The sequence below is a fragment of the Loxodonta africana genome, chromosome 15 (assembly GCF_030014295.1).
Source record: "Loxodonta africana isolate mLoxAfr1 chromosome 15, mLoxAfr1.hap2, whole genome shotgun sequence".
NCBI classification, from domain to species: Eukaryota; Metazoa; Chordata; class Mammalia; order Proboscidea; family Elephantidae; genus Loxodonta; species Loxodonta africana.
Window position 1 is genome coordinate 54,316,394 of NC_087356.1, and position 27,996 is coordinate 54,344,389.

General features: G+C 51.0%; 1 protein-coding gene across 1 annotated transcript; it reads right to left on the reverse strand.

Moving 5' to 3' along the window:
• Positions 1-3,525: 3,525 nt before the first annotated feature.
• Positions 3,526-27,527, reverse strand: ADAMTS15 (ADAM metallopeptidase with thrombospondin type 1 motif 15). The gene is made up of 8 exons (XM_003417409.2): positions 26,571-27,527; positions 15,928-16,060; positions 15,253-15,420; positions 14,735-15,018; positions 7,679-7,856; positions 6,471-6,652; positions 6,197-6,372; positions 3,526-4,370 (listed from the first exon to the last, which is right to left on the reverse strand). Exons 1-8 carry the CDS (start codon positions 27,525-27,527, stop codon positions 3,596-3,598), a joined length of 2,853 nt encoding a protein of 950 aa, XP_003417457.2. The 3' UTR covers positions 3,526-3,595.
• Between the last annotated feature and the right edge of the window lie 469 nt (positions 27,528-27,996).

The window sequence follows — 27,996 nt, forward strand, 5'->3', positions numbered from 1 at the left end:
TGCCTAGGTATTTCCTATAATTGTTGGACTGAACCAGAACTGGGAAGATTAGAAACAATCTCCAAACGGAATGGAGTTTTCTCTTGGGAAACCTAAGACAGATGCCTGGGTGTCCTGCATGATGGCCCTCTGGCCTCTCCTTGTACCACACCCTCCCTTCTCCCCCCAGGACAGCCACAGGGGCCGTGGTCCCCATGTTTAGGCATGCTTCCTCTGCTGAGAGGCTGCACCTCATCCTGGAGCTCTCTGAGAGGGCTGTCCCTGGTCACTCTACCCCCTCCATACACACACACACACACACACACACACCCCTAAGTATTTTTTGTCTTAGCATCTCGTTTGTTTCTCCTTAGTGCTTACCTCAATCTACAGTTAGTCTTTTGTTTGCTTGGTTGTGTGTTTACTCAGAGCTGCCAGAGTCTCTCCTAATCCCTGCCATGTCCATATCAACTAGCACGCGGCAGGTGTTCAGCAAACGTGTTTCATCCGTGAGTGGATGGGATGAGGTCACAGAGGCAGGACACAGGTTTTAGACACCACTTTATTAGGAGCAGGCTGCCCCCACCATAGCAGCCAACCCCCTGTATACACAGTATACACAGCCAGCCGGCACCACGTTCTCCCGTCCTTTTGCAGTACAGGAATGCAAAAGAAGGAAACACGAAAGGGGAAAGGGAGAAGAGCTACAGACGACAGTGTCTGTGCATTTGGGAAGCCACTCCCAGGCTGAGGCACTAACATCCCTCGCACTGTCCTCAGCTCCTCCCAGCCCCCACTCCAGCATAACAAGGTCCACAAAAAGAGAGTTTGGGTCAGACTCCTCCAGTCAGTGCACATGACAGGCAAAGGAAGCAGATTCCTGAGCCCAAGTTCTTGGCCCACACCCCACTGGGGAAGTTGCTGGAGCCTCTAGAGTGTCCCATTCTTTCTGTGACGTGAGATGCCATCCTAACTTTTTATCCCACCACCAGAAACCTGCCCCTTGAGTCTTGTCTCTCCTAAGCCCTGGAGAGTACGGTTAGATCAGCAAAATGTTCGAAGACAAGACAAACCTCTCAAGTTGTCTTGGTCATACCCTTTTTTGAAACGGAAAAATCACCATGACAGAAGAGCGCACTGAGGCCTGGCTTATGTCAGGAACAAGAATGGTTGTTCCTCCTTGAAATGACTTGTAAAGTGACTGATAGTAAAAGCCGCTCTGCTAGGAGGCCGTCAGCCCCACTGAGGCATGTCCCCCCACCCACCCTCCCTGCGCATCCTGCACAGCACCCATGCCACCGTCTCCTCTTCCAGAGGGAACACACCAAGCACAGGGCAGTGCTGTCGTCGGCTGCCAGGGCCCCGTTTTCTGCATTGGCGGCCTGGGTCCTTTTGTCCCTCAAGCCCCACAGTGTTCACCGGTGTCGGTGTTGGGAGGAGGCCTCCTATCACCTCCCTACCTCCTCCTTGCTTTGCACCTTCAGAGGGGACTGCAGCCCTACCTAAGAGAACCTCACACATCCGCCCCCCTCCCTGTGGGCTCCACACCCTGGACTCCCACGCCCCCCAGGCATGACCTACGTCTAGGCTCCACTTGGCTGCTTGTTGGCTGTTGGTTGGTTAGTTGGTTGGCTGGTTGGCTGGTTGGTTGGTTGCTGATTCAGATTACTAAGGGAAAACCAAATAAAAGGCCTGAACCCCTTCCTCCAGGAAAGACACTTGCTTTGATCTCACCCCATTGTGGTTCTCCATTGAGGTCCTGCACTCCTCCCTAAAGAATGAACTCACTACCTACACTTGGAAACAAAATGTCCCCCATACATGCTAGAGAAACTGCACCCTCAAGGAATACTGTGCTTGGCCAAATAGTCTCTAGCCCCAAAATATTTTCCCCACTTGGAGCTCTAGGAAATGCCCTGGCTTCTACTCCCCTAACATGTCTTTGGAAACCCTGGTGGCACAGTGGTTAAAAGCCATGGATGCTAATCAAAAAGGTTGGCAGTTCAAATCCACCAGGCACTAACTGGAAACCCTATGGGGCAGTTCTACTCTGTCCTATAGGGTTGCTATGAATTGGAATCAACTCGACAGCAAAGGGTTTGGGTTTTTGGTTTAACATGTCTCTGAGACAGACAGGTTTCCAGCACTTCCTGATTGGTGACTACCAAGGGCCTCTGGGTCAGGCCATTTATTCTTGGTAGTTCCATAAACCTGCCCCCCAAGGAACATGAAGAAAGCGATTCTGTCTCTAGAGTGGCCTCCAGCAGGTGGCCCAACCATGGGGAGGAGGAAAGCATGCATTAAGCAACCCTCTCTGTGCTGGGCAGCTTAGTCCGTGAAGCAAGACACGTGATCTGGCAGAAGCACCAGGTCACCACTGCCCCTGGGGAGGGATAAGGTCCAGTTCCCAGAGAGCATAACCTGAGGTAGCAAACAGTGAACCCCGTTTTCCAACTGGAGAAGCTAAGGCCTGGGGCTGTAGAATGATGTTCCCAGAGCCAGACATCTCTGGGTGAAGAAGAGCCTGCAGGCATGTGGGTATTCAGCACCTCCCCCTCCTAGGCGCTCGCACGTCCCTCTCCCCTCTTCTTGGGTACAGGCTTGTGGCCACTCTGAAGGTTCTCTGAGGTGACACAGAGCCAAAGGTGTCAGCCTTAAATGTGCTCTCTGGAGGAAGAAGCCATCAAAGCCTCTTTCTCACAAGGTGAGATGACCTCGAGGCATCCCAGAGTAAGACCTGGCTTTGGCACCCCAGCCCCAATGATAGTAGGCCCTCTGGATTTCTCCTCAGACTCCCCAATTCATCCAAAGAATCCATCACCCTTATAAGTTCCAGCATCTTATTTTAATGGCCTGATCCCTCTTGCAGAAGATCACAGGGTCCCTACTAATTTTCTACCTCTGTCTACACAGCCAACAGAGCACCCAAATGAAAGCTCTCTTACACATCATGACATCCTGGACAAAACAAGAAGAGGATGACAGCTCCCTAAGGGATGCAGAGAGGAGAAGGGAGATGAGAAATCTCAGGACTCCCTCTGCATACATACCCCTTCCTTCCCAAATGGTAGTGGCCTAGGCACCAAGTATACCTAATCCAGCCAGCTTCTTCCCCCTCAGCCAGTTTTTTGTTTTTTCCTACGTCAGTCAGAAAAGGGAAGTGGGCTGAAAGCACCATAAAAACCTGCCTTGTTCAGAGAAGGCCTAAGGGCCTCTTAGGCCACCTGAGGGTGCCAAGCTGCTGGGCCATGGCTCTTCCAGCAGCCTGTGGCCTCCCTTGAGGGGGCCATGGTCCCTGAAGTTCTGCCTGGGAGGTGCCCATCCTCCAGGCCCCTCTGACTCTGACCCTCAATGCCTCCACCCAGTGCATCAGCTCTCAGCCCTCCCCACACTGGGCACCGGAGAAGCAGGCATGAGGTAGACCGAAGTCAGCGGCCCCCTGCCCAGGCAAGGAAGGAGGCGGGAACCCTCGCACCCTACGCCATGATCTTTGTCCCTGGATGTGGGCAGCATCTGGGTGGGCCCCTGGCAGCTGCCCACTGCCCACCATTCCAGCTGGCCAGATGTTGGCAGCACCAGTGGGGTGGAGAGTAAGGGCAAAAAGGGGCTGTCCTGTTCAGCATGGCCTCAAGATGCAGAAGTCCAGTTCCTGGGGTTTCCGGCGCAGGTTGCACTGGTCCCGGGTCAGCAGCCGCCCCGCCTGGCCCACACACTTGAGCAGACGTCTCTTAAATCCCTGGCCACAGCTCTTGGAGCAAGGTGACCAGGCCCCAATCTCCCAGGCTGGGCAGGGCTCCCCACAGGCACGTGTCTCCACTGGCCGATAAGCCATGTCACAGACAGAGCCCGAGAGCTGCCCCAGGGAGCCACGGCAGTCCACTGCCCGAGTCTGCAAGCCCCCACCACAGCTCACGGAGCAAGGGCCCCAGCTGCCCGCCACCCAGTGAGCGGGGTGCCCACTGTCCGGCTGCTCCACTTGGTTGGAGAGACTGAGGACACTGTTGTGCAGCACAGAGGGGCCCCGGTGGTCCTTGCGGTGGGAGGACTTTTCCTCCCCGGGCTCTTTGGGCAGGTAGAAGGAGTAGCGGACCCGGGGCGGCGTCATCTTCCCCACGGACAAGACCTCCACAGTCAGCGGCTCCAGGATGGGCCGGGACGCCTGCAGGCTCTCCACCGCAGTCCCCGAGCCACTGTACCGGACCACGCTGCCTTTCACTATGAGGTCCCGCTCCACAGCAGACACCACAAAGTGCCCGTTGAGCAGGTACTTGCCTTGGCCATTCTTCAGGGCCAGGTAGTTGTCATCCCCAATCAGCCCCTTGTAGCCACGCTGGCGGATGTCAATGCTTGAGGCACCTGCAGGGATGGCCACCACAAAATTGTAGCCGTGCCTGCAAGTAAGAAAAGGGAGTGGGGTGTATGTGTTAAACAGACACCTGGACACAGGACAGGGAGACATCATTCCCCCTTACACTCATAACCAGTTCCCCTTTCACTAAGATGGCAGAGTACAAATAGTTGCCAGCTCTGATGTAGGCTGCACCACCACCTGCAAAGCACCCCAACAGGAGGCTGCTGTGCTCCATATAATCAGACAGTCTAAGATGAAATGAGCTGCCTACATGGCCTCGTGCTCTGTTTTCTTCAGCAAATTCATCTTTTGAGGAATTCTAGTGTGGAAGTGAAAACAATTTTGGGATCAGACAGATCCCTACCACTTGCTTAGCTGTTGATCTCAGATAAGTTTCTTAGCTTCTCTTGGCCCCTATTTCCTCACCTGTGAAATGGAGATCAGGACAGCACACAGCACATTGACACATAATGAGGATTAAAAAAGCTAAGGCACATAAAGCATTTAGCATTGGGCCTGGCCCACAGTAAGCACCAATAAATATTAGGGGTTGGGGGGTGGTAAATCTATGCTGCCTGAATCCACGGCTAGGAAGCTTGACGGAGTAAGCCAGGAGTGGCCATGGAGCTGAGAACTGGGATCTAGCCCTGGCTCAGACTGACTCACTGTGCGAGTTTAAGCAAGTTCACTTCTCTGGGCTTCCATGTCCTCACCTGTGTAGGGAGTGAACTGGACTACATGATTTATGACTCCTTCCAGGCTTAGAATGGGCTATCTGCTACTTAACCAATGAAGCGGGTCTGGCAGTATTTATCTTTAGTTCCCCACTTGCGCACCCCCACTCCCATGTTCCTTGTGAAAGAACATTCTAGAACACCACCCACCTGCAGTGCCCAAACTCCTGAGATAAGGACCTAGGGGTTCAGCTGAGGTGAGAGATGAGGGGTGAGAGCTGAGATTCCAGGACAGCCATCTAGGCCTTCCAATCATCAGCATCTAGGACTCCATAACCTCTCCCCCAACTGAGACTTCAGGACCTCTGTCTGCCCCAGCTTCTTCCAGAAAATGTGTCAGGACTTTCAAAGGAGTGCATCCCCCTGACAGTACAAGGGAATGTACTCAAGGTCAGAAATCTCAAGCTAGGGGGAGCTCCAGGCTTGAGAGGGGAATAGAGAGGCCCCAGAGATGTTCCTTCAGCTGGATCCCAGTGTGTTCCCCAAGAATGGTGCCATATCTCTACAGCTTACTGCCATTCTCTCCTCGACCCAATCCCCAAGGTTAAGGCCTCGGACCTGGGGAGAGGGTGGTGGCCTCCAGCTATAGTTATGTTTTGTTAACATCAGAGCCTTGTATCATCAACACTTATTGAGCATTCATTTGTACCAGGTACAAAGCTAAGCATGCTGCTTAGATTAGCTCTTTAATCCTCACAACAGCCCTACATGAAATATATTAGCATTGTGCCCACTTTACAAGTGAAGAAATCTAGAATTCTACCGATTGTAGCACTTGCCCAAGGTCATCTAGAAAATGTGAACTGAGATTTGAACTCAGGCTTGTTTTACACTTGAAATCTAGACAGAATCTGTCTCACTCTTAACCAGTCCTCCCTGCCATCTCCCTATCTTCCATCTCCTGTTAAATGGTGTCCGCTCTGAGCATTACTCCCTACATCCATCTTTGTAGAACGAATGAATGAATGAGTGCATATAAACCCTGGGAAGATATGAGTGGCCTCCACAGCAAGGGCACTGGCTGGGATCTGGCATTATCGCAGTTACACCCAAGCTCCCAAGGCCTGGGAGGAATCCCATTCACTCTCCCTCCCCTTGCTAGCTGCCAGCCCCTCCAGGGCCTAGAACTCACATGGGCTTGGTGAAGAGTCCTGTCACCTTCTTGCAGCTCTTGTTGTCCCCGCCACACACCCCGCACTTGTCAAACTTCTTCTTGGAACCCAGGTTCCCGTCGCAGCCGGCCTTGATGCACTTGCCTTGGACGCAGATGGAGGTGGAGTCAAGAGTGCATAGAGTGCCGTCCACCACCTGCAATGCCATGCCAGGCCACGGGAGAAGGAAGAGGGGCGCTCAGCTGGAGGTTCCCCAGAGCCCGGTCCCACGCTGCCACCTGCCCAGGGGCTCACCTTGGGAGCCAGCACGTAGAAGTAACCAGTGCCGCTGGCTCTGCAGATGAGTTTGCACTTGTCCCGGGGAGATACGCCTGAGTACTTAGGCACCCAGGCCACAGCCGGGGTGAGCCTGTTGGTGCTGTGGTTGTAGCCGTTGAAAGCTTCACACTGCTCCTCCCGGAAGCTCTTGCCAGAGGCTGTGGAAGGTGGAAGCACAACCAGAAGCTATAGGAAGGGGCAAATGAACGGCAAGGGTACGCAAGGCAGAGTATCCCTCCCGGGGTGCCAGCTTCCCCAGGGCTCCAAGCAGCTCATCCCACCCTCGGACTTGGGATCCTTCTCGCGGAAGCCACAGCCTCCCCACCTCCAAGGACTAAAGCAGGCTGGCTCTAAAGGGTCAGCGTACGGGTGATACTGCAGCCCCCGAGCAGTGCACTGCCTTCCTGCAGTCTAGTCTTCAGCTCCCCTGTGACAGGTGTCTTAGACTTCCTCTGTGCTGTAGGCCCCTTCCTCAGCCTAGCGAAACTATTTGTACAATAATATAACCAAATGCATAAAACAGTTTACATAAGATTATGAAGAATAGTAATCATATTGATATGCAACTATCAGTACATTTTAAAGCATATTTGTGATATATGGGCTTCCTTCTTAATGCACTAAATAACAAAATCAGTAATGAGTCTGATAATTATTGTAATTTTGAAGCTGTGAGGCACACAGACGGCATGTGTAGCAACTGAAGTGTAATATAAAAATAGGCGTGATTTCCACCGGCGACCAAGTCACAGGTACTGCTGCTACTACTGTAGTTAGTTGCCTGCATGTCTAGGTCAAGGAAATACTAAAATTCAGATAAAGAGGTTAGTAAAAAGAGAGATGTGTTTTTCGCCACTCAAGTTCACGGTCCCTGGATTTAGGAGTTCCTGCTTGTGAAGATGGGTTTGTCAGTACTTAAATAAGAGGATAGCCAGCGCCTCATGCCTTGAACCGTTTAGACTCCCAGTCTAACTTTCCAGAGGAAAACACCTTGGCCAAAGATGAGAAAAAAGAGGAACAATCCTCAGAACTATCTGCTACGCTCCCTTTCCAGGCTTTGCCCTAGGGGTTAGAACCTTGACTTCGGGCACTTCACGGCCACACCAGGCGGGAGCAGGGGTGGGGAGGTGATTCCCAGCCTCGCCTCCCTTGTGCCCAGGCCACTGCTGCCCAGCCCTCCTCACCTGAGCGGGGACACGGCTCCAGGTTGCAAGATCTGTATTTCACCCGCACTCCCTCGCAGTACTTGCCCCCATTGGCAGGGGTTGGGTTGCTGCACTGCCGCTGGGCCAGCTGCACGCCCCCACCACAGGTCCTCGAACAGGGCCCGTAGGGCTCCCATTTGGCCCAGGAGCCATCCACCTGTGAGAAAGGGTCTGTTACCTTCCTGCAGAGGACCCGGCTTCCATGCCAGCACCCTTAGCCTATAGAAAAGCCATACTGTTTCAGCCTCCACACGTCCAAGTTCCCATCCACTGGACTAAAATTCACTTTGTATCATGAAGGGGAAAACTATGAGCCAATTATCAGTGGGCATACAGCCCACACAGCATTTCAACCTACCTGTACCCGCTGCCATCAAGTCGATTCTGACTCACAGTGACCCTATAGGACAGAGTAGAACTGCCCCACAGGGTTTCCAAGGAATGGTTGGTGGATTCAAACTGCCGATCTTTTGGTTGGCAGCCAAGCTCTTAACCACTGTTGATTAATAAATACGAGCTTCTCCTAGTTATAGATGAGGCAGTTCAGAGGAGACAGAAGAGGCCTCACTGGGCTATGGAGTCAGTTTTATAACTGTCTCTGCCCTTACCAGATGGGTGGCCCTGAGTAAGGAGCTAAACCTCTTAAGTTTCAAGCACTTCATCTGCAAAAATGGAGCTGAAAATATTCAGGCCCGAAGTTGATGTAACTTGTCTGAAAATTCGTAGCACCATGGGTTGCCACAGACCAAGAATTCAAAGTAACCTTTATTTATTTGTTAGTGTATTTTCAAGAGTCTAAATTTAAGGTATGGCCAGCCCCCATCCTTTCCAATAATAAGCTACATAACCATTAAAAAAAAAGAAGGAAAAAAACATTGCCATCAAGTCAGTTTCAACTCATGGCAACCCATGTGTTACAGCATAGAGCTACTCCACAGGGTCTTCCTGGCTGTAACCTTTATGGCTGGATGGGTTTGAACGGCCAACCTTTACTTTAGTATTCAAGTGCCAACCATCTGTGTCACCCAGAGATCTTATGTAACTGTACATATCCGAATGTTTTTATTTGTAAATGTTTATTTGTAAATCATTCAGACTTTTCATCAAAACAGAGAAATCTGAACCTCAGTCAAGGGCTGAATTCGAGAGTTTTACTGTAAGTGCTTCTAATGTTTGTGTTAAGAGGAGATATAGATAACAGATTATTAAGCAATCATAAGACTCTATTTGGTTTTAGAGTGAACTATGCAGTGTTGTTTTTTTTTTTTTTTAAAGGGTGGAGAGGGGATAGAAAGTTTATAGTCTTCATTATGCTTTTCTTAAGATGACGGTAAAGTGAGATTTCATTCCCTGAACACACATCAGTTGGGCAATAGAGGAAGCAGCCTCATTGTACAGGCCTGGGAGTAAAAGTCTGGCACCATAACCCAGAAAGTGAATAAGCCACATGGAGCCAATCAGGAACTGACTGCACGGTGCAGAAATACTTTAACTTGTGTATGTATTCAGCGTGTTTATTCTATCTGTTCTCATGTCAGATCGTCTTTGCTTCACTGTTATATGCTGGTGTTATCTTCTGAAAACCACTTTTCCTTAACCCTGCTTTCTCCTCAAATTAGAGCCCTACTTCACTCTATCCCACAGACATAGAGGCATCAGTATTTGCTATTTCCACCTCCTCACTCTTCAGTCCCTTGCAATAATGGTTTTGTCCCCACCATACCATGGAAGCTGCTCCCCTGAAAGTCAGCAATGACTTTTGTTTCCAAAAACTGAACAAGTCTGTTGTCTTCAGTATCTAACACTGCTCCTGGCACTCCTGAGACAATGTGGTTTTTTTTACTTTGGTGTCACTTCTTCCCACCCATTCATACAAAAAGTGTTCAATGTGCTACTCCCATGGGTTATTCATTCATTTATTCAACAAACATTTGTTGAGTTCCTACTACAGGCCAGGCACCACTTGAAGCAAGTCCCTACCTTCAAAGTGATTTCATCCTAGTTGGGGAAGACAGACCATCAGAAACAAACCAATGCACAGAGGATGTCGGATGGGGTTAAAGGCAGGGAGACCCAGCATGGGCTGCTCTGTAGTGCAGGGTCAGGGAGCCCACTGTACTGAGGCTGAGGGGGCATATGAGCAAGGCCTACAGGAAGTGCAGAAGGGAGCCATGCAGATATGAGGGAAGAGGTCCCAAGCAGAGGGATCCAGAGCAAAGCCCAGAGGAGGGACCATGCTTGGGATTTCCAGTGTTCCAGGAGGAGAGAAGCAGGAGATGGAGTCAGAGATAGGCCATGGAGGCCACTGGGGAGTTTGGACCATCACGTGGAGTGAGGTGTAGAGCCCCAAAAGGATTCTAAGTAGAGAAGTGATTTGATCTCATTTACATTATCTAAGTAGAGAAGTGATTTGATCTCATTTACATTTTAAAGGGAGCCCTTGGAAATAGATAGTGGTAATAGTTGCACACCATGACTGATGTATTTGGTGTCCCTGATACATGTGAAAAACATTGAATCAGCAAATGTCTTGTTAGCTGTATTCTTACGAAAATTTTTAAAAAACAGTAAGCCTTGGCTCTATGTTGGGAACAGTCTGCAAGGAGCAAGATCAGAAGACCCATGGTTGGGGGCGACTGCAGTAATCCAGGAGAGGTGGCAGTGACAGCAGACAGACAGCGCACCAACCAGATACAGCTGGTGGTGAGAAACAGATTCTGGACATGTTTTGAAGATAGAGTTAATAGGAATTGCTGATGTATCAGATGTGAAATGTGAGAGGAAAAGGGTTTTGACCTGAGCAACTGCAAAAGGAGTTGCCATTGACCAAAATGGGGGAATACTGCAGGAAAAGCAGGTATATAGGGTTGTTGTTGTTAGGTGCCGTCAAGTTTGTTCTGATTCATAGAGACCCTATGCACAACAGAATGAAACACTGCCCAGTCCTGCGCCATGCTCAAAATCGTTGTTATGCTTGAGCTCATTGTTGCAGCCGCTGTGTCAATGCACCTTGTTGAGGGTTTTCCTCTTTTCCACTGACCCTGTACTCTGCCAAGCGTGGTGTCCTTCTCCAGGGACTCATCCCTCCTGACAACATGTCCAAAGGTTGTAAGGTGCAGTCTTGCCATCCTTGCCTCTAAGGAGCATTTTGGCCACACTTCTTCCAAGACAGATTTGTTCGCTCTTTTGGCAGCCCATGGTATAGTCAATATTCTTTGCCAGCACCACAATTCAAAGGCGTCAACTCTTCTTCGGTCTTCCTTATTCATTGTCCAGCTTTCACATGCATATGATGTGATTGAAAATACCGTGGCTTGCGTCAGGCGCACCTTAGTCTTCAGGGTGACATCTTTGCTCTTCAACACTTCGAAGGGGTCCTTTGCAGCAGATTTGCCCAATGCAACGTGTCTTTTGATTTCTTGACTGATGCTTCCATGGGTTTAGGGTAGATGACCAAAAGTTCAGTTTTACAGCTGCTATATTTAAAAGCTTATTAGATATCCAAATGGAGATATCAAGATGTAGTTAGACACATAAGACTGAAGCTCAGAAGAGAGGTCTGTGCTGGAGATATAAACGTAGGAGTCTCCAACATATAAAGGGGGTCTAAAGCCATCCATGGGTCTAGAGGAATCACTGAAGAGACTGAGCATGGATGGAAAAGAGGACTAAGGACTAAGCCCCAGAGCTTGCTAACTTTTAGAAAATGAGACTATGAGGAAGACCCAGTTAAGAAGACTGAGAAGGGGTAGCCAACAAGGGAGGTGGAAAGCTGAGAGGCAGTGAAAACTGTGTTCCCAGGGAAGAAAGTGATCAACTGTGTCAAACGCTGCTAGTGGGTCAAGCAATATGAGGCATGATAATTACTCATTGAATTTAGCAAAGTAGAAACCATTTGGTGATTTAATAAGAGTTATTTTGGAGGGCTAATGGGAGTGAAGGCCTGATTGGCATGGATTCAAGAGAAAGACGGGAAGAGAGGGATTGGGAAGAGCACACGTATGCAACTTTCAAGGAGTTTTGCTTGCAGTCGGTCAGAGAAATAGACTGTGATACATGAAAGGGAAGTAGGATCATGAGAATGTTTCTTTAAGACAGAAGAAATTACAGCAGGTTTGTTTCCTGACAGCAATGCTTCAACTGAAAAGAAGAGAAGAGAAAAATTGCAGGAGAGAGAGGGGAGACCTGCTAGAGTGATTTCTTTGAATAGACAAGGGGGGATGATATCCTAGAGCAAAGCACAGAGCATGGCCAAGTTAAGGGCAATAGCAGCTCATCCACGTACAGGACGCAGGTAGGATGGTGGAGGTAGTGGTGAGAGCTGATGGAAATTCTCTTCTGAATGCTTAATTGCTTCTTTTATTTTCAGTGAAATAGAAAGGTCACCAGCAAAAGTGAAAATGAGCAAGAAAGAGTTGGTAACGGGAGGAGAGAAGTGAAGGTGTGAAATCATAGTTTAGGAGACCGGGAGAGTGAATGGACTAGGGAACTAAAATGTGACTGCTGGGCAGCACTAGGGGCCCAGGCAAGTTTCAGGTCATGAACTTCTACTCAGGCCAGTAAGCATGGCTGTGTGTTTTTCCCAGCCATATTCACCTGTGCTGGCACAATCAAGTAGGGGAGAGGTTGAGATTCAGCCAGGGCGGTGGCTTATCCGAGTGAGTATGACAAAGAGGCAAAGGGGCAAGGGAGTTAAGAGTGTATGCAAAGAAGTGGTTATAACAGTGGACGGAATCTCAGCACAGTAAAGAGGGAAGCGAGGACATGAGAAGAGTGAGGCATGATAAAAAGTTGCTAGGGTAAAGTGTAGGGTCCAAATGGGGTTGAAGAATAGCTAGAGGGGGTGACCTGGAAGAGAGAGCCTTGGTGATCACAGTGGGATGCTGAAAACTCAGGTTTTTGGGGGACAGCAATTATGACTAAAGATAAACTTCGTGGGTTGACCTTGCTGAACTAGGGCAGAATCCTCTGGGGAAAGCCAGATTTCAGTTAAAACAAGACGCTGATGGGAACGTTCAGAAAAAGGTGAGGAGAGCAGATTTTGCTAATGACGGCTGGGAAATCTGGAAAGCATGAGGAAAGATGGTTCTTCTCAGACCACATTTCCTATATCCACAGCCCCTTACCTAGCCTCCAGACTCCTTTTCCCAGAAGTAGCCCCTCACCTGACTCACCTGTCCTCAGGACTTTCCAACCTAAGCTCATCTCCTGGCAGTCAAGGCTGCTGCAATCTCAGCCCAAACTACCTTCCCAAAGTTGTTTCCATCAGAGCCCCTTATCCCCCAGCCCTCACCTCAGACCCACCCAGGAACATCTCTGACCCCTGCCTTTGCTCCTGCTTGTGGTCATTTTAGCTGCTGTTGAACGGGCCCCCAATTCAGGGCGACCTCATGCACAATGAACAAAACACGCCCAGTCCTGAGCCATCCCGTGATCCATAGCATTTTCACTGGCTGATTTTCAGAAGTAGATCATTAGGCCTTTCTTCTTAGCCCATCTTAGCCTGGAAGGTCTGCTAAAACCTGTTCAGCATCACAGCAACACACAAGCCAGAGGGGTGGTGGCCTCACACAAGGTGCGTTGGCTGAGAACTAAACCTGGGTCTCCCTCGTAGAAGGCGCGAATTCTACCACTGAGCCACCCCTCCCCCCATTTGCTCCCGCTAGAATGCCCTTTTCTCCATCTCCCTATTGAGGTCCTACTCATCCCTTAAGATTCTGTTCAAATCCCACCTCCTCACCAAAGTTTTTTCAGACTCCTCTAACCATGATTGTAGTCCCTGGGTGGCGCAAGGGATTAATAAGCTCGGCTGCTACCCGAAAGGTTGGAGGTTGGAGTACACCCAGAGGTGCCTTGGAACAAAGGTCTGGCGATCTACTTCTGAAAAATCCCCCACTGAAAACACTACGAAGCACAGTTCTACTCTGACACACACGGGGTCTCCATGAGTTGGAATTGAGTTGACAGCAGTGGCAACAACAACAATCATGAATAATCTCCCACCCCCCCACCCCACCCCACCCCACCCTACCCCGTCCTCCTGTGACAGGCTTTATACTTCCGTCATAACTCATTCCTCCCTGTCTTGTATTGTAGATACCTTTTTAGCTTCTCCACTAAACTATGAGCCCTGTGAGACATGGCCTATGACTTATGCCTTTGTCTAACCACCTCGGTATCTTACACGGTAACCTGAACACAATAGATTGGTGCCTAATAACAGCTGAAGGTTTACTTAAGTATGGATTCCCAAAGCGTAGAAAAATATTTTAAATCATTCTGCACCACACCCATCTCAGAGCAACTGATAAGTGCTTACTAAATGTTTTTTTACAATATTGCCTTTGCCCACAGAAAACACGGGGCCAAGTCCTCCTCTACCTGCAGGCAGGGGTCAGGGAGAGGTAGCCATCACCAAGATCAAGGAGGAGAATGGGGGACTTCTCAACACCTGAAAAATCGTAAACCTTTATGCCCAAATCTAAGCCCTGAAAACTATAAAGTCTTTATTATATACAGAGAATATCTGGGGTCCTGAATATGTCTGGGGTTGATTGCTGTTTCTATTTACTAAGAAAAAAAAATTTTTTGTTCAACCGTGTTTCAGTTAGAACAGGATGTAACCAGTGATTAAAGTCTGATCAGGGTTTTGCTTCATTTCAGCTCCGGTCCCAATGAGATGCTCCCCCACTCAAATGAAACGTCTCTGGTGGCCAAGACCATGCCTGCTCATCTGTGTGGCCCACAGCTCCCTGCCCACAGAGCACACCCAGAAACAGCTGAAGAGGGACGAATCTGTGGAGCCAGTGAGTGAGCAACTCCCAAAACTGAGCGCCCAGCTTCAGGTCCAGAGCACCTCTACAGCGGAACAGGCACAGCGCTCAGGGCTGAGGGCCTGCTCCTGTCAAGGGCACCTCCCCACGCGTCTAAGGCCTGGTCCGTTCTCTGATCTGCCATACCTTTTCTCTCCAGTCCGCAGAGTTAGGAAGGGGCTAGGACTACAGACAGGGAAGTAAGTCACAGTGCAGCACTCACCCTGTACTTGCTGATGTTGTGTCTCTCCACACAGGCCCCCTTCAGGCAGAACTTGCCTTCGCCACAGCTGGTGCCATCTGCCCAGGGGAAGTGGCGGGTCTGGCACACCATCTGCCCCTTCGCCTTGCCGGTGCACCACAGCTTGGTGCAGGACTGCATGTAGGGGCAGGGCTTGGAGCCCACACCAAAGGCCAGCTCGCACTGCTGGTTCAGGGTGTAGCTGGCACCCGGCAGGTCCTCTGGCAGGGCGATAGGATTGCTAGGCAGGTCCAGGAGGCAGTCACCTACAGAAAGCCAATGGCAGTCATTACTGGGGGCTTAGAAGGTGAGGCCTGGCTAAACCATTATCTCAGGGTAGGAGAGAATGAACCAAGGTACAACTGGAATGGACCCATTTTAGAGCCCTACTCTTGTGGGATTATGCACAGAATAGGTACTGAGAGGCACCAAGAGCCACCGTCAGTGAGAGCGGCAGATCCCTCCAGCCTGCCCCTCCCCTCTGTGTGGCCCTGGCTCACCGTGCCCGCTGTCCAGGAAGTCAGTGATGATGGCAGCACTGCAGGCTGACCAGGGGTTGGCCCGGTCAATTTGGATGAGGGTTGGGGACATCATGTGGTTGGCTCGGAGCTTCCCAAATGCCTCCTCACACACTTTCACATTGTCATGGGGCATGTTGAACACGTGGCCTGTGGGGTGAGGCAAGAGGGCTCAGTGGGCACAAAGCCAGGGCTGAGAAGAAGAGGCAAGGGTGGGACAGGAGGTGGGGGAGCCAGGAAGCCCAGGTCAAGGGTCTTCAGGCTGAACATTTCCACCTATCAACTGACTGCTCGGCAAATGTCTCAGAGTCATTTCCTTGTGTGTCCTGCCCCTTCTATCAGGCTGTGGACTTGAGGAGGATGGCAACGGGGCTCCTCTTTTCTTCACTATGTTCTCCCCATAGTACCTAATCAATCAGGCAGTCTGATGGCTGACATGCTCCAACAATGTCCCTGGCCAACGGGACTGGAGCAGCCAGAGAAAAGAAAGCAAAGCTATTGCTAAGGCAGATCCTGGGCTAAGAAAGGACCCCTCAGGCTTCAGAGAATGAGGCAGCAAACACCAATATTTCCCTGGCCCCCAGAGTACCCAGTGAAAACCCAGAAAGACCCTGGAGGACAGTCCCTCCCTCCGTCTGTGGCCCCCTTCCAGCTCACCCAGCTCGTGGGCCGTGGTGAAGGCCGATGGAAGCCCATCATCCTCAATCACAGAACAGCTTCTCTTGGGGTCACACATGGTGCCCACATCCGCCATGCCCAGTGTGTCACAGGTGGTGGCGCCACACAGGTCCTGCCAGGGATGGGGAGCAGAGCCCAGACATTAGAGACAACAGCAGAAGGGACTTGAGGGCAGCCACATGTCTTACAGAAGGGTCCAACTTAACCTCAGAGGCCCCAAGCAGACCCCTCCAGCCATTCCCTTTTCCTAGGGGATGTGGGGATAGTCACAGAAGCAACCCAGGCAGAGGGAGGAGGCCTGGGATGAACCTCGGTGGCTCACTGAGAAAATTCTGCCCAAATCTACCGAGGGTAGTCCTGTGGGAGGAAATTATCAGGTACAAATGTAAACTACAAGGGCCCTTCCTTTATATAGAAATGGCCTTCCAAACCAGAAGAACAGCCACACCCATAGCTGGGCAAAAGCCTCATTGCAGTCAGCTGAGCTGGTGTGGGTGGAAAGCTGGCACATCCCATTTGGAGTAGTTGTAGGCGGTTAGGTCCTTTTGGAGTGACTGCCTTTGGAACAACCAAGAATTAAGCTCAGTTTCTCAACTAAAGGATCACCAGCCCAGAACCTTCCATGCCAGACAGAGACTTTGTCCCTTCAGCAGGGACAAGGCAAACTGGGATAGGGACAAGCCCCCATCTGGACAGAGACCAATGGCTATAGGAGCTCAAGGGGGCCATGGGCTCCATGGCTGCTAAGAAGAAACTAAATTGTCACCTATGCAGAAACCAAAAACCTGTTGCTGCCGAGTCGATTACAACCCATAGTGACCCTAAAGGACAGAGCAGAACTGCCCCATAAGGTTTCCAAGGAGCAGCTGGTAGATTCAAACTGCCAGTCTTCTGGTTAGCAGCCATAGTTGTTAACAACCGCGCCACCAGGGCTCCACCTACGCAGAAGGTCCTTTTGTTTGTACTGAAGCTTAACTCGCAACAGAAGCCTGGGCTTCCAGCAGCAAACCCTGGAAGGAAGAGTTTCCAGAGACTACGGAAGAGCAGGAGAGAGCTGCTGGGGTGGATATCTCAAAGAGTTTATCGAGCACTATAGGCCAGCAATGCGTCTAGACCTAAGGAGCCCAGGAGATGGAAATAGGGTCAGATGCTTGTCCACACTCCCCTCCTCCTGAAAGGATATGTTGAATCGGTGGTGGTAGTGTTCTGCTCACTGCACCTCCACCTTGAATTGTAGAGAAATTTACAGTTTACAAGAAACTAGCACATGTACCACCTCGTGTAATCCTCACAACGGTGTTCTGAGGCAGATAGATCATTACGACTACCTTTCAAAGGCGGAGACTAAGACTCATATCACAGGTAATCACAGCCATGAAGTATTAACCGCTTACACGTGCATCCCCTGATTTCATCCTCGCGACACCCCACTGAAACCATGACTGTTATTATCACCTTTCACAGTCAAGGAACTGATGCTCAGGGCAGTCACACAGCCAAGAAGAGGCCGAGAAGAAACGTGGACTCAGGCTCTGCAGGGTCCGATACTCAGAGCTCTTTCCGCCACATCACGGCACTCCTGAGTTAGCACACAGAAGGAGTTGGGGGGCCAAGGTGTCCACAAATACACACATACAGAGATGCCCTCCGTCGTGTTTCTCCTTAGGGCTCTAAGTGTGCGTACATGTTTACACACACACATGCCAATGTGGGGGAAAGGTGGGCAGCGGTGCTGGTGTGGGGCAGGGGCATAGGAGGAAAAGTGGTCAGAGTACAGAAAATCAGCAAAAATTAATCCAAAGCACTTAGAAGTTTGCCACCTGAGCAGTCGCACTTGGCTTCACACAATCAGGTGATAGTCACACTTCCTAATGAGTAAACAGTTATTCTGGCTGTAGAAGGGACAGGGTGATCAGATGATCCCAGAAGACCCAGGAGTTGATTATAGGTGAAGCGCGCACCCATCCGTGGCCTGTGATCCTGGGCTTGCTCACCTCACTTCTTCCACTCTGTGACCCCCACAGGGGGACCTCAAATGCCCTTCTATTCCCAGCACCTCTCCCACCCCGAAGGCTCAATCTCCCAGAAAGTTCTCCTCCCACAGAGCTCTGAACCCTGGAAACCAACAACTACAGTGCATGGAATGATTGGTGAAGGACCAATTGTGAGGTACACAGACCAGCTTGTGAATGGAGGGGAAGAAACAAGGGACAAAGGTTTAGGCAGTGCCTGGTGAAGGAGGGCTGGGCAATAGGGCCATATGTCCCCAGTCACTAGAGCATAGGAGCCTCACAGAGGCTAAAGGCTTTGCAATCCTCGTGACCGAAGCCTGCAGGGAGAGTTGGGGATGCACTCTGCATTGCCACTGGGACACCATGTACACCCACCACTAGCTTTGTGTAAGACAGACATGGCAGAGGAACAAGAATCAGAAAGCCTAAAATTCTGGCATTGGCCCCATCTCTAGGTAGATGTGTGACTGGGCGATTCACTTTTTCCTCAGGGCCTCAGTTTCCTCCTTTGGGGAAGGGCTAATTCTCAACCAGAAGCCTGATGAACCAGTCCCTTAAGCCTTCTGCTCCTTTCCCAATCCGGGATGCTCGCTCCTTCTGGTCCTCTAGATTATAAAAGGAACACACAGAACCATGTACCTTCAGAGTAGAAAGAACCCCAAAGAACATCTTGTCTATTGACCTATGTCTGTAGTTGATAAAATGAGCTCAAAGAGAAGGGAAGCAGCTTCCGCTGAGTCTCCCATGTCCCATGTGTAGATTCAGAGTCCTGAGCTCACTCTACCCCACCAGGATGCCTGGACCAGATGGAGTGCTGACTGGGACCTAGACTGTCACTGCACCTCAGCTGTCCCTCGGCCCACCTCCGCGGCTATGAGGTCCTTAAAGCCAAAGCCTCCTTCTTCCAAGGCAGGCAACTCTTGCCAGCAAAGACATGCAGCTGTAGGCTCTTCTCGGCCAGAAGCAGCCTGTTCTTTCCTCCAGAAATCCCAGTTTCCCTGGATCAAGGAACAAGGGCAAGCTGGCAAATTTCCTGAGGGTGAGAGTGTAGGTGCACGCTGCGTGCTGCTAACCAGTGTTTCCATTGTGGGAAGATGCAGCTGCTTTGGGTCAGAGGTACTGCCCGCCCCTCTTCCCCCGTAAGAGACCAAGTGAAGAATCCCTGGGCCTCAGTGCTCTAAGCGCCTCCAACAGTCTTGCAGGGCCTGGAGAAGACCCAGCTCGAATGCCTCATTTGTAGCACTAAATGCCTCCACCCGTCTGGAATGAACTCAGATGCACTCAGATTGCTTTAACCTCTTCTGCTCAGGCTCTTGTCTACAGAAATAGAAGCTGTTCTGGTTCCTCCTGTCTGGAGGGTAGATGCACTTCTCTGCCCCTACCTGCCTGACGATTTGCCATTTCTCTCTGTAGCTGCAGCTGCTTTTCCAGAAGACCCAAGAATCATTCTGGGCAAGAACCTAATCCTCCTGGACTATCCTTTCCTAAGTTTCCCTTCCTATAAAATACTTAGGGGTCAGAGGCAGGCTAAAAAAGAAAGAAAGAAAATAAGTAAGGATCAACAACTTGCAGTGGCTGATCCACACTTGCAATGTCCCTCCCCACACCACTGCCAACTCCCCATCATCTATCCTCCCTGCAAACACCTGTCTTCCCAGACCTCCTTTCCAGCTCCTCTCATTTTCCATGCCAGGTACTGAGCTGTTCAGTATTTTCCACCATCATGGAGAAAGAGAAACCCATAAAAACCAAGCTCACAGAAGTTTCTATTGAATTGAAAAAAAAAGCAGAAAATACATGTGTTCTCACATAGCCAACTTCCCGTTACGTTAAAGTCCTAGCACGAGAGCCAGTGCTAGTTTCATGGCTGTGGCATAGCATTCAGGAGCCCTGGGTGGTGTGAACAGTTAAGCACTCAGCCGCAAACCCAAAGGTTGAAGGTTTGAGTTCACCCAGAAGCCCCTCGGAAGAAAGCCATGGCTATCTACTTTCGAAAGCTCAGCCATTAAAAAACCCTATAGAGCACAGTTCAATTCCGCACACACAGAGTCGCCATGAGTTGGAATTGGCTTGACGGCAACGGGCCTTATCATAGCATTACAAGTGTTATCATCGCAGAACTTTAGAACCTTTCTCACTTTGCAGATGAGGAAACCGAGGCTCAGTGAGTTGAAATTACGCAGCTATAAAACAAAGAATTGGAAGCTGAATCCAGGCTCTCTGAACCCAAGGCCAACACACTGCAGTAGTCAGAACATCATCACTACGGGTGAAACCACCTGCGCCCCAAGTAATGCTATCTTTTTAACTTGTTGCTCATCAGAAACTCCACCATGCACTGCTGCATTTTCTCATCCAGCCCCAGATCACTTCTGTTTGTAATCCCCATGGATTTTGCTGGGAAAAAAAAAAAAAATCTAGCAATTTGGTGCCTGGGAAATGTGACTAAGGTTGCATGGCAAAGAAGGAGGAGATAACACACCCGGGAGAAAAGGGCTGGTTACCTCTTTTAGCATATTCAGTTTCACTAGAATATAAATCCCTCAAGATCTACGAGATGGGATTATAGCAAGAAACTGAGGTAATCACAACAGAAAGAATTACCTCAATGAGAACGGGGAACCCAAAGCTTGTATTAACGCTTCAAGAAAGAGTGCACACCAACTCTAATGATACCAGCGGACATTTATTAGGGGGCAGCGGTGGCTCAGTGGTAGAATTGTCACTGTCCATGCAGAAGACCTGGGTTTGATTCCTGGCCAATGCACCTCACGTACACCTACCACTTGTCCATCAATGGAGGCTTGCATGCTGCTATGATACTGAACAGGTTTCAACAGCACTTCTAGGCTAAGACAGAGTAGGAAGAAAGGCCTGGAAAACTACTCCCAAATACCAGGCAATGAAAACCCTACGGATTGCAACAGTTTTCATGGGGATGGCAAAGGGCCCGACAGCGTTTAGTTCCTTCGTGCACGGGATCACCATGAGTCAGGGCCAACTGGATGGCAGCTAACAACAAACAACATTTATTGAACCACCACTCTGTGCCAGACACTATTCCAAGAGCTTCGCCTGTATTAACGAATCCTCGCAACAGCCTCTATGAGGAAGATGACATTATTAGTTCCCATTTTACAGCCGAGACCAGAGAAGATAAGCAGCTACCCCAGGGTCAAACAGTGAGCCCTGCTTTAAACAGAGAGGAGGGGCAGAGGCAGGGTGGAAACCCAGGCAGTGCTGCTCACAGCCAAGCTCTTTCCACTACTCCGCACTGCTCCTGGGTAACAGCCACCCCAGAGCCAGCTTCCTGGGAACGAAGTGGCTAGAGAAGCTGGAGCTCCACAGGTTAGGACCACCCCCCACCCCTTCCCCAGCCTTCAGGCCAGGCTGGTGGGCCTGAGCGAGAGCTGGGGGGAAGGCAGCGTCAGCGTCACGTGCCGAGAGCACTCTTGGCACAGTGTCTGCACCACCACCGCTCTGGTGGAGCAAGACCTGGGCTCCCTGCCCCACACCCGCACTGACACACTGACCCTGTACCTGCTGTGCACCTGGTCTGACGACTCCAGGAGGATTAATGAGCTTCTCTCCGGGGCCCCTCCTACCTACAGGGCAAAACCCAATGACAAAGGACCAAGACCAATGCCAGAAGAACCTAACTCTCCTAGCCCTGCAGCCTGACAGCCTAGGAAGTTGGATGAATGATCCCCAGGAAGGGAGCACACTACCCAAGCAGCCACAGCTACAGACGCAGCTCTTTCCTTTATTTCAGCACCTTCCTTCCGTGAATGCCTACTGGACACCAAGACGTTCCATACCGCGGGGCTACAGGGAGATAAAGAGGCTGTACCTTAAGGAGTGTGCAGATCCCTGGGCTTGACAAATGCTGGAGTCCACGTCTCCAAATCAAAAATAGGAATATGTAGTCAGATAATAAAAAAAAAATTTTTTTAATGGGACACTTTAAATCAGGGCAATGGGACAGGACACTTCAAATCAGGCTATTACAAGTTTCAATCTTGGCAAACAACAATAAACTTATATTGAGCAACCACTAAGTGATAATAATACCCACTGCCATCGAGTCGATTCGGACTAGTAGTGACCCTATAGGACAGAGTAGAACTGCCCCGTAGAGTTCCCAAGCAGCGCCTGGTGGATTCGAACTGCCGACCTTTTAGTTAGCAGCTATAGCACTTAACCACTACACCATCAGAGTTTCCAGTGAAAATAACAGTTGCCACTAATCAGGTGCCTATTCTAGACCACGAAAAAACTCATCCTTACAACAGTCCCAGAAGTCCAGTGTCATCATCATAATCCCTATTTTCAGAATGAAGAAAGTGAAGTTCAAATAGCTAACTCATTCAATGTCCATTGCTAGACAGTAAAAGAGGTGGATTCAAACTCAGCCCTGCCCACCTCCAGGCCTGTGTTCCTTCTATCATTCGATGCAACCAAGGCAAGGTAAGGCTGAGGGTTCAAAAGAGTAATGCAAACAACTACAGAGAAGTTCACAGGAAAGGGAAGAGCAAAGCCTAGAGAAGGATAAAGCTCACTTGCCTTCCTGACTCTCAGAAAATAGAAACAGATGCCAGGGCACATTCCTCCCTCCACCCTTCTCCCCACCCTCCCATGTTCGTACTGGGCTGACTTATTTGGTGAAGGAAGAAAAGAAGGGAGAAGAATAATCACCCTACAATCCAGGGAACAATCTCATTCCACTCCTTCCTCTCACGTGTGCCACCCAGGGACTCCTTCCGGCCAGGGTAGTACCTGAAAATAATAAATGCTCAAAAAGTATTAATAAAGAATTATGCATAAGTGAATGAAAGTCAGTCTACCAACAGATGACAGTGGTGTTGGATAGAAGGAGAGAGAAGACACAGAGAAATGAGGTCCTCCTGAGTCTTGGCATGAAATACCTGACTCCTGCCGCCCGATGAACAAGAAGCCACAGAAACTTTTCTCCCCATAGAAATAAACATCCACCCAGAACGACTCTGGCTCAACTTCTCCGCAAATCTTGGTTCTAATCCTATGCTGACCTCACCCTGCTGTCTGGAGGCCAATCGCTTCACACAATCAGATGTGCACTGTTTCTCCATTAAAGTATTCTGAATCTTTAAGCAAGCACCTCCAGTTGTCAAAATACTTGCTGTCTGATCAATGTCTTCTCCTTTCAGGGCAGTCTAGTATCCTCCCTGGGTCTTGTCTTCTCAGTGTTTGCATTTCAACACCCACACCCCACCTTCTGCCTGCCAAGAGGACAGCAGCTTCTGCCTGAGTCCGGCTGACTGGTTTGCATGCACGGCACCCCAGTAGTCAGTCAGGGAAGAGCACCCACCCACCCCGGGCACACTGCTCATGCAGCTCTCCTTCCACCCACCTCCAGCACCCGGAGCTCGGTGGGGGCTGCTCCTATCTCTGTCACAGGAGAAATGCCATCTGAGCAAGCCAGACCCCTTCCTCATTGAGTCCTCCCCGTAGAAGCCACAACGAAAGCTAGATCAGTCCGTAAGTCACTAGCCCATTCTCAGGGCTTTGGGGGAACCAAGAAATAGGTGACTCTAAAGGTGTCCATCAGTTCAAGATCCTTTACAGACAAAAGATGACTTAAGTACATTTCTAAACATTCTCATCCAAACAAATATGTATACATAGGTGTTGGGGTGTGTGTGTGTGTGCGTGTGTGTGTGTGTTTAAAAGAGGAAGACTCTCAATGAGATGGATCAACACAGGGGCTGCAACAATGGGCTCAAGCATAACAACAATTGTGAGGATGGCGCAGGAGCGGGCAGCGATTCATTCTGTTGCACACAGGGCCGCGGTGAGTTGCAACTGATTTGACAGCAACAACAATGTGTGCGTATACACACACACATATGTGTATATATAGATATATAAAAAGATACATATATATAAGTCAAAATTCAGCTTGAAAAAGCATTGCTTACACCATGATAATAAAGAAAGTTAAGCAGACTAGCTCATCCACCTGATTTAACAGAGCACTGCTGACCATAACAACCAACAACAGAAGTCCCTCTTCCTGCGTTGGAGGAGGCAGCTGACTCCTTCTCCAGGCGAGTCTGCCCTGGTCAGAAAGAGTAGCTGTGCACTCATTTTCTCACAGAATACGGTACCTGCCCCGGGGAGTTCAGGAATGAGAAGTTCCTAAGCCTCTGAGAAGGCAGCGAGCACTGACATCTGTGCTGGTGAGGAGGTGGAGGATGGACGTTTACTCTCGAGCAGAAAGCACATACCTTGATGATGAGCCTGCCAACACAGCAGCCTCCCCACTCTCTCGCTTTGCCCTCCCGACTCCTAAGGATGGGACAGCTTCTAAAAGTCATATCTTGCAGTACATCACTGCTTCAGACTCAAGTGGTCGTGCATCTTGTACCCGTTATGCATGGACAGCATAGCCCCCTGGGGGTCTAGCACACAGAAGCCTTCACGCTGTTTGATTGCTGCTTCTTCAAACGCCAGGTCCTTCAGATTGTATGGCCCATATTCCCAGCAGCAGTCCTCTTCCTAGGGCTGGTTCCAAAGAGTCAGCGGAGACAGTGGCAGCACAGACTAGGGTCTATTACTTTAGAGCTAATGAATGACCTCCACAGGCCTCTCTCAGGTATTGGTTGGGACAACAGCTGCTTTGCCCATTAATACATCCTGTTCTCGGCCAGCAATTTGATTGCAGAGCTGGTCTGTGCGCAGAAGTCGAAGCCACCTCCTTTGCAGTTTCCCCGTGACTCAGTCCCCATGTCAGGGTTGGGCAATGGCTGCTCTTACAGACCTCAGTTGGAAGAATGAGAGCAAGGAAACAGACTGAGGCCAAAGACCTCCCTAGAGAAACCAGGTGGTGGGAGGAGAAGGCTGGGAAATGGAGGAAGTTCAGCTCCAGAAAGGCGCTGGCTGTGCCAAATGGGTTAGTGTAGAGGCGCCAGCTCCAGCCCGCGTGCACTAGTCCAGCTCTGGCCGGCCATTTGGAAATCATGGAGAGTTAGAGCTCAGAGGTAACCAACACTGCTGTGCCATCCCCAGAATGCTGTGGTTACAATAATGAGAAAACAAGAGCATGGCACAGATTCAAGTCACAGCCCCCGAAAGCAGATGAAGCAGATGGTCTGAATGCCCTGCCCTCCCGATCTCCTGTATCTGACAAATTTCAAGAATCCAAACCCTTCGCAGTACCCAAACACTCCAACATCTACAAATCTGAACGTGTACAGATTCATAGGGTATTTGAGATGGAATATTAGGTAAAGGCCTGGTTCCTACAAGCATCTCTGGTCTTGGCTGTGCTGATCCTGGTGGTGCTTTCCCAGAAAGTCCCTTTTGGCCACCAAACAAGTGCCAGACTGGGCATTTCACAGCCCACACCATTTCACTGCAAAAACAGAGCTGCTTTCCTGGTCCGTGTCCATCTTCCTAACCCCAGTATTCAGGCTTCCCAACCCCACGGACGGAGTCTCGCAAGCGGTCTTTGCTAAACCCACACACTTCCACACTGGCACCAGGGCCAAAGCTCCAGCCTTGCGGTCAAGTTTTAGTGAACAGTGGGCATGAGCAAACTTGCCTGCTCTGCTGGGTAGCATACAGCAGCACAAAGGGAACAAGAATATGGGAAAGCTCTAAGGGATTTTCCCAACTCAGCTCCAAGTGAGACTCTAAATTCCAAGTGAAACTGTCCCAGCTCCAGATGGGTGCCCTACCTAGCCTGCCTGCTCTGAATGGACTGGAAGCCCCTGAAATACAAAACAGACCCGGTTGAGTCGGACATGGGAGAAAGAGCAATGAAGGAGAGACTGCCCCCCCCACCCCCGGCACTTGAGTCTCTCACTACCCCCAAAAAACGAACCAAACCCGTTGCCGTCGAGTGGATTCCAACTCATAACGACCCTATAGGACAGAGTAGAACTGCCCCACAGAGTTTCCAAGGAGCGCCTGGTGGAGTTGAACTGCTGACCTTTTGGTTAGCAGCCATAGCACTTAACCACTACACCACCAGGGTTTCCCCCTTCACTACAACTCACAAAATTTCCCTAACCATTTCCTCTTTCCCAATCCAAGGTTTTCCAAGGCAGAGACAGGATAACTGAACGTTTTACCGGCAAGAAATGTCGCCAGGCGCGGTACTGGGACGCTTGGATTACCTTCCAGTTCTACAGCCAGTGAAAAGAAGACTCAGAGGAGGTGTTTGACAGGATTTAGACGTCCCAATACAATAGGGGCGGGCCTTTTCTGCCTTCTCCAACACCATCCTCCGAGCGCCTCCTATCGACCTTGGCGGCAAACTGCAGCTTCGGGGCGGCAACTTCCTGGGCTCTGGCCCCCGAGGTGCCTGATCTAGGAGACACTGATTGGCCGCCCCGGGCCAACACCTTCCCAAGGAGCAGGCTATCCTCAAACCGCCCCAACCACGTGAGCTGGAGCTCCTCTGAGCCGAGCCCTTTCTGGAGCTCCAGAGTAGGCGTTGGAAGAGGTCAACGAAACTTAAACTCGGGGGCACCGCGCGACACACAAGGAATTTGGAGAGTTCTTTTGGGGCAGTTACCCTAAGACAATGGGGCTACCCTGGTCCAAAGAGGCGACTGACCAACTCACCTGCCTTGTGAAGAGGATGGCAGTGTCCCAGTACTCGGGGTGCTTGTCACTCACTTTGTTCAGCTTCTTCTGCCAGGCGCAGAAGTTGCGCAGGGTCAGGGCTGCATTGCCCGTGACCTTGGGCCCGGCGTCGCGGTCCCCCAGAAGCAGCACCTTGACCACGACGATATTGATGGGGTTGAGGATGCTGGGATGGCGGTAGAGCCGCGCCGCCGTGGCCAGCAGGGTCAGCAGATAATGTTCCAAGTCCGCGCCATGGAACTTGACCATTGACTCGTCCGCCACCACCAGGGTCTCCACGTACCGCGGAATCGACACGAAGCGCTTTGCGCGCCCGGGCCTGCGCCGGCTACGACTCTCCCCTAAGTGGGACCGCCGCAGCTTATAAGGGTCCAGGGCCCGTAGGATGGCGGGGTTCCAGCCTGAGGCCACCCCGCAGCGGGAGGTCGAGTCTCCGGGGGACCCGCCGGGGGCTCCCCGGCGCTGGAGGAGGTGCGCGCCCTGGCTGTTGCGCTGCGCCGCCGGCGCGCTGGCGTTGTGCAGCGGACTAATGACATACTCCGAGCCTCGGTAGCCAAAGGCTCCGCGTAGCCCCCCGCACACGCTCACCACGGCGAAAGAGCCCGGGTCGCCGTTCACGTCCCCAGAGTAGAAGCACCGTCGCAGGTCTGGGAAGCTCCTGGTCAGTCCTTGGAGGTGGTCGCCCAGGTGCTCAGTGGCGAAAGCAGGGGCCAGGAACTGGGTATCAGGTGTCAGGTGGAGGTAAAAGTCCTCCTGAAATGCTGTGATCTGAAAAATGAGGCCCAGATCCCGGGCGTCCTCTGCACCCTGCCAGTGGTAGTGGCGGCCGTTGATGTCCGGGTCCAGTCGGATGGGGACGACCACCTCCCGCTCTGGCTCGAAGCCGCTGGCCGGTCGCCCGGCGAGAGCCAGGGTTAAGATGCCTAGCAGAAGCATGGCGCCGGAGCCGCGCACAGCCGCGGCTGGAGAAAGGGCTCGGCCCGGCTCCCCAGTCCCCGGCACCGTCTCCTTGCAGTTGGCCACCGGAACCACCAACCCTCGAGGACCGCCCGCAGCTCCTAGAAAGGAGAGGGAGGAAGGGAGACTCCTCCCGGAGCCACGGGCATGCACCGGGCAGCCCGCGCCTCCTACCTGTGCCTTTCCAGGCAGAGCGCGCCTTAGGAGCTCAAGTACAATCGCTGTCAAGTGCAAAGGCGAAGATTTGTAGCCGAGAACTAGCGGGAGTGCAGGGCCGCTGCTCCCAGACGCAGCCACTTGCAGCGCAGCAAACCAGGGGCTGGGCGAGCCTCTTAAAGGACCCCTCCTCTTTGGCCTGCCCAGCCAGCGCCCCTCCCCTCGTTCCCCTCTCAGCCTCCCAGAGCCCGCGGCCCGGAGCCTCCAAGGGCCACCGAAGAAGTCGGTCCCG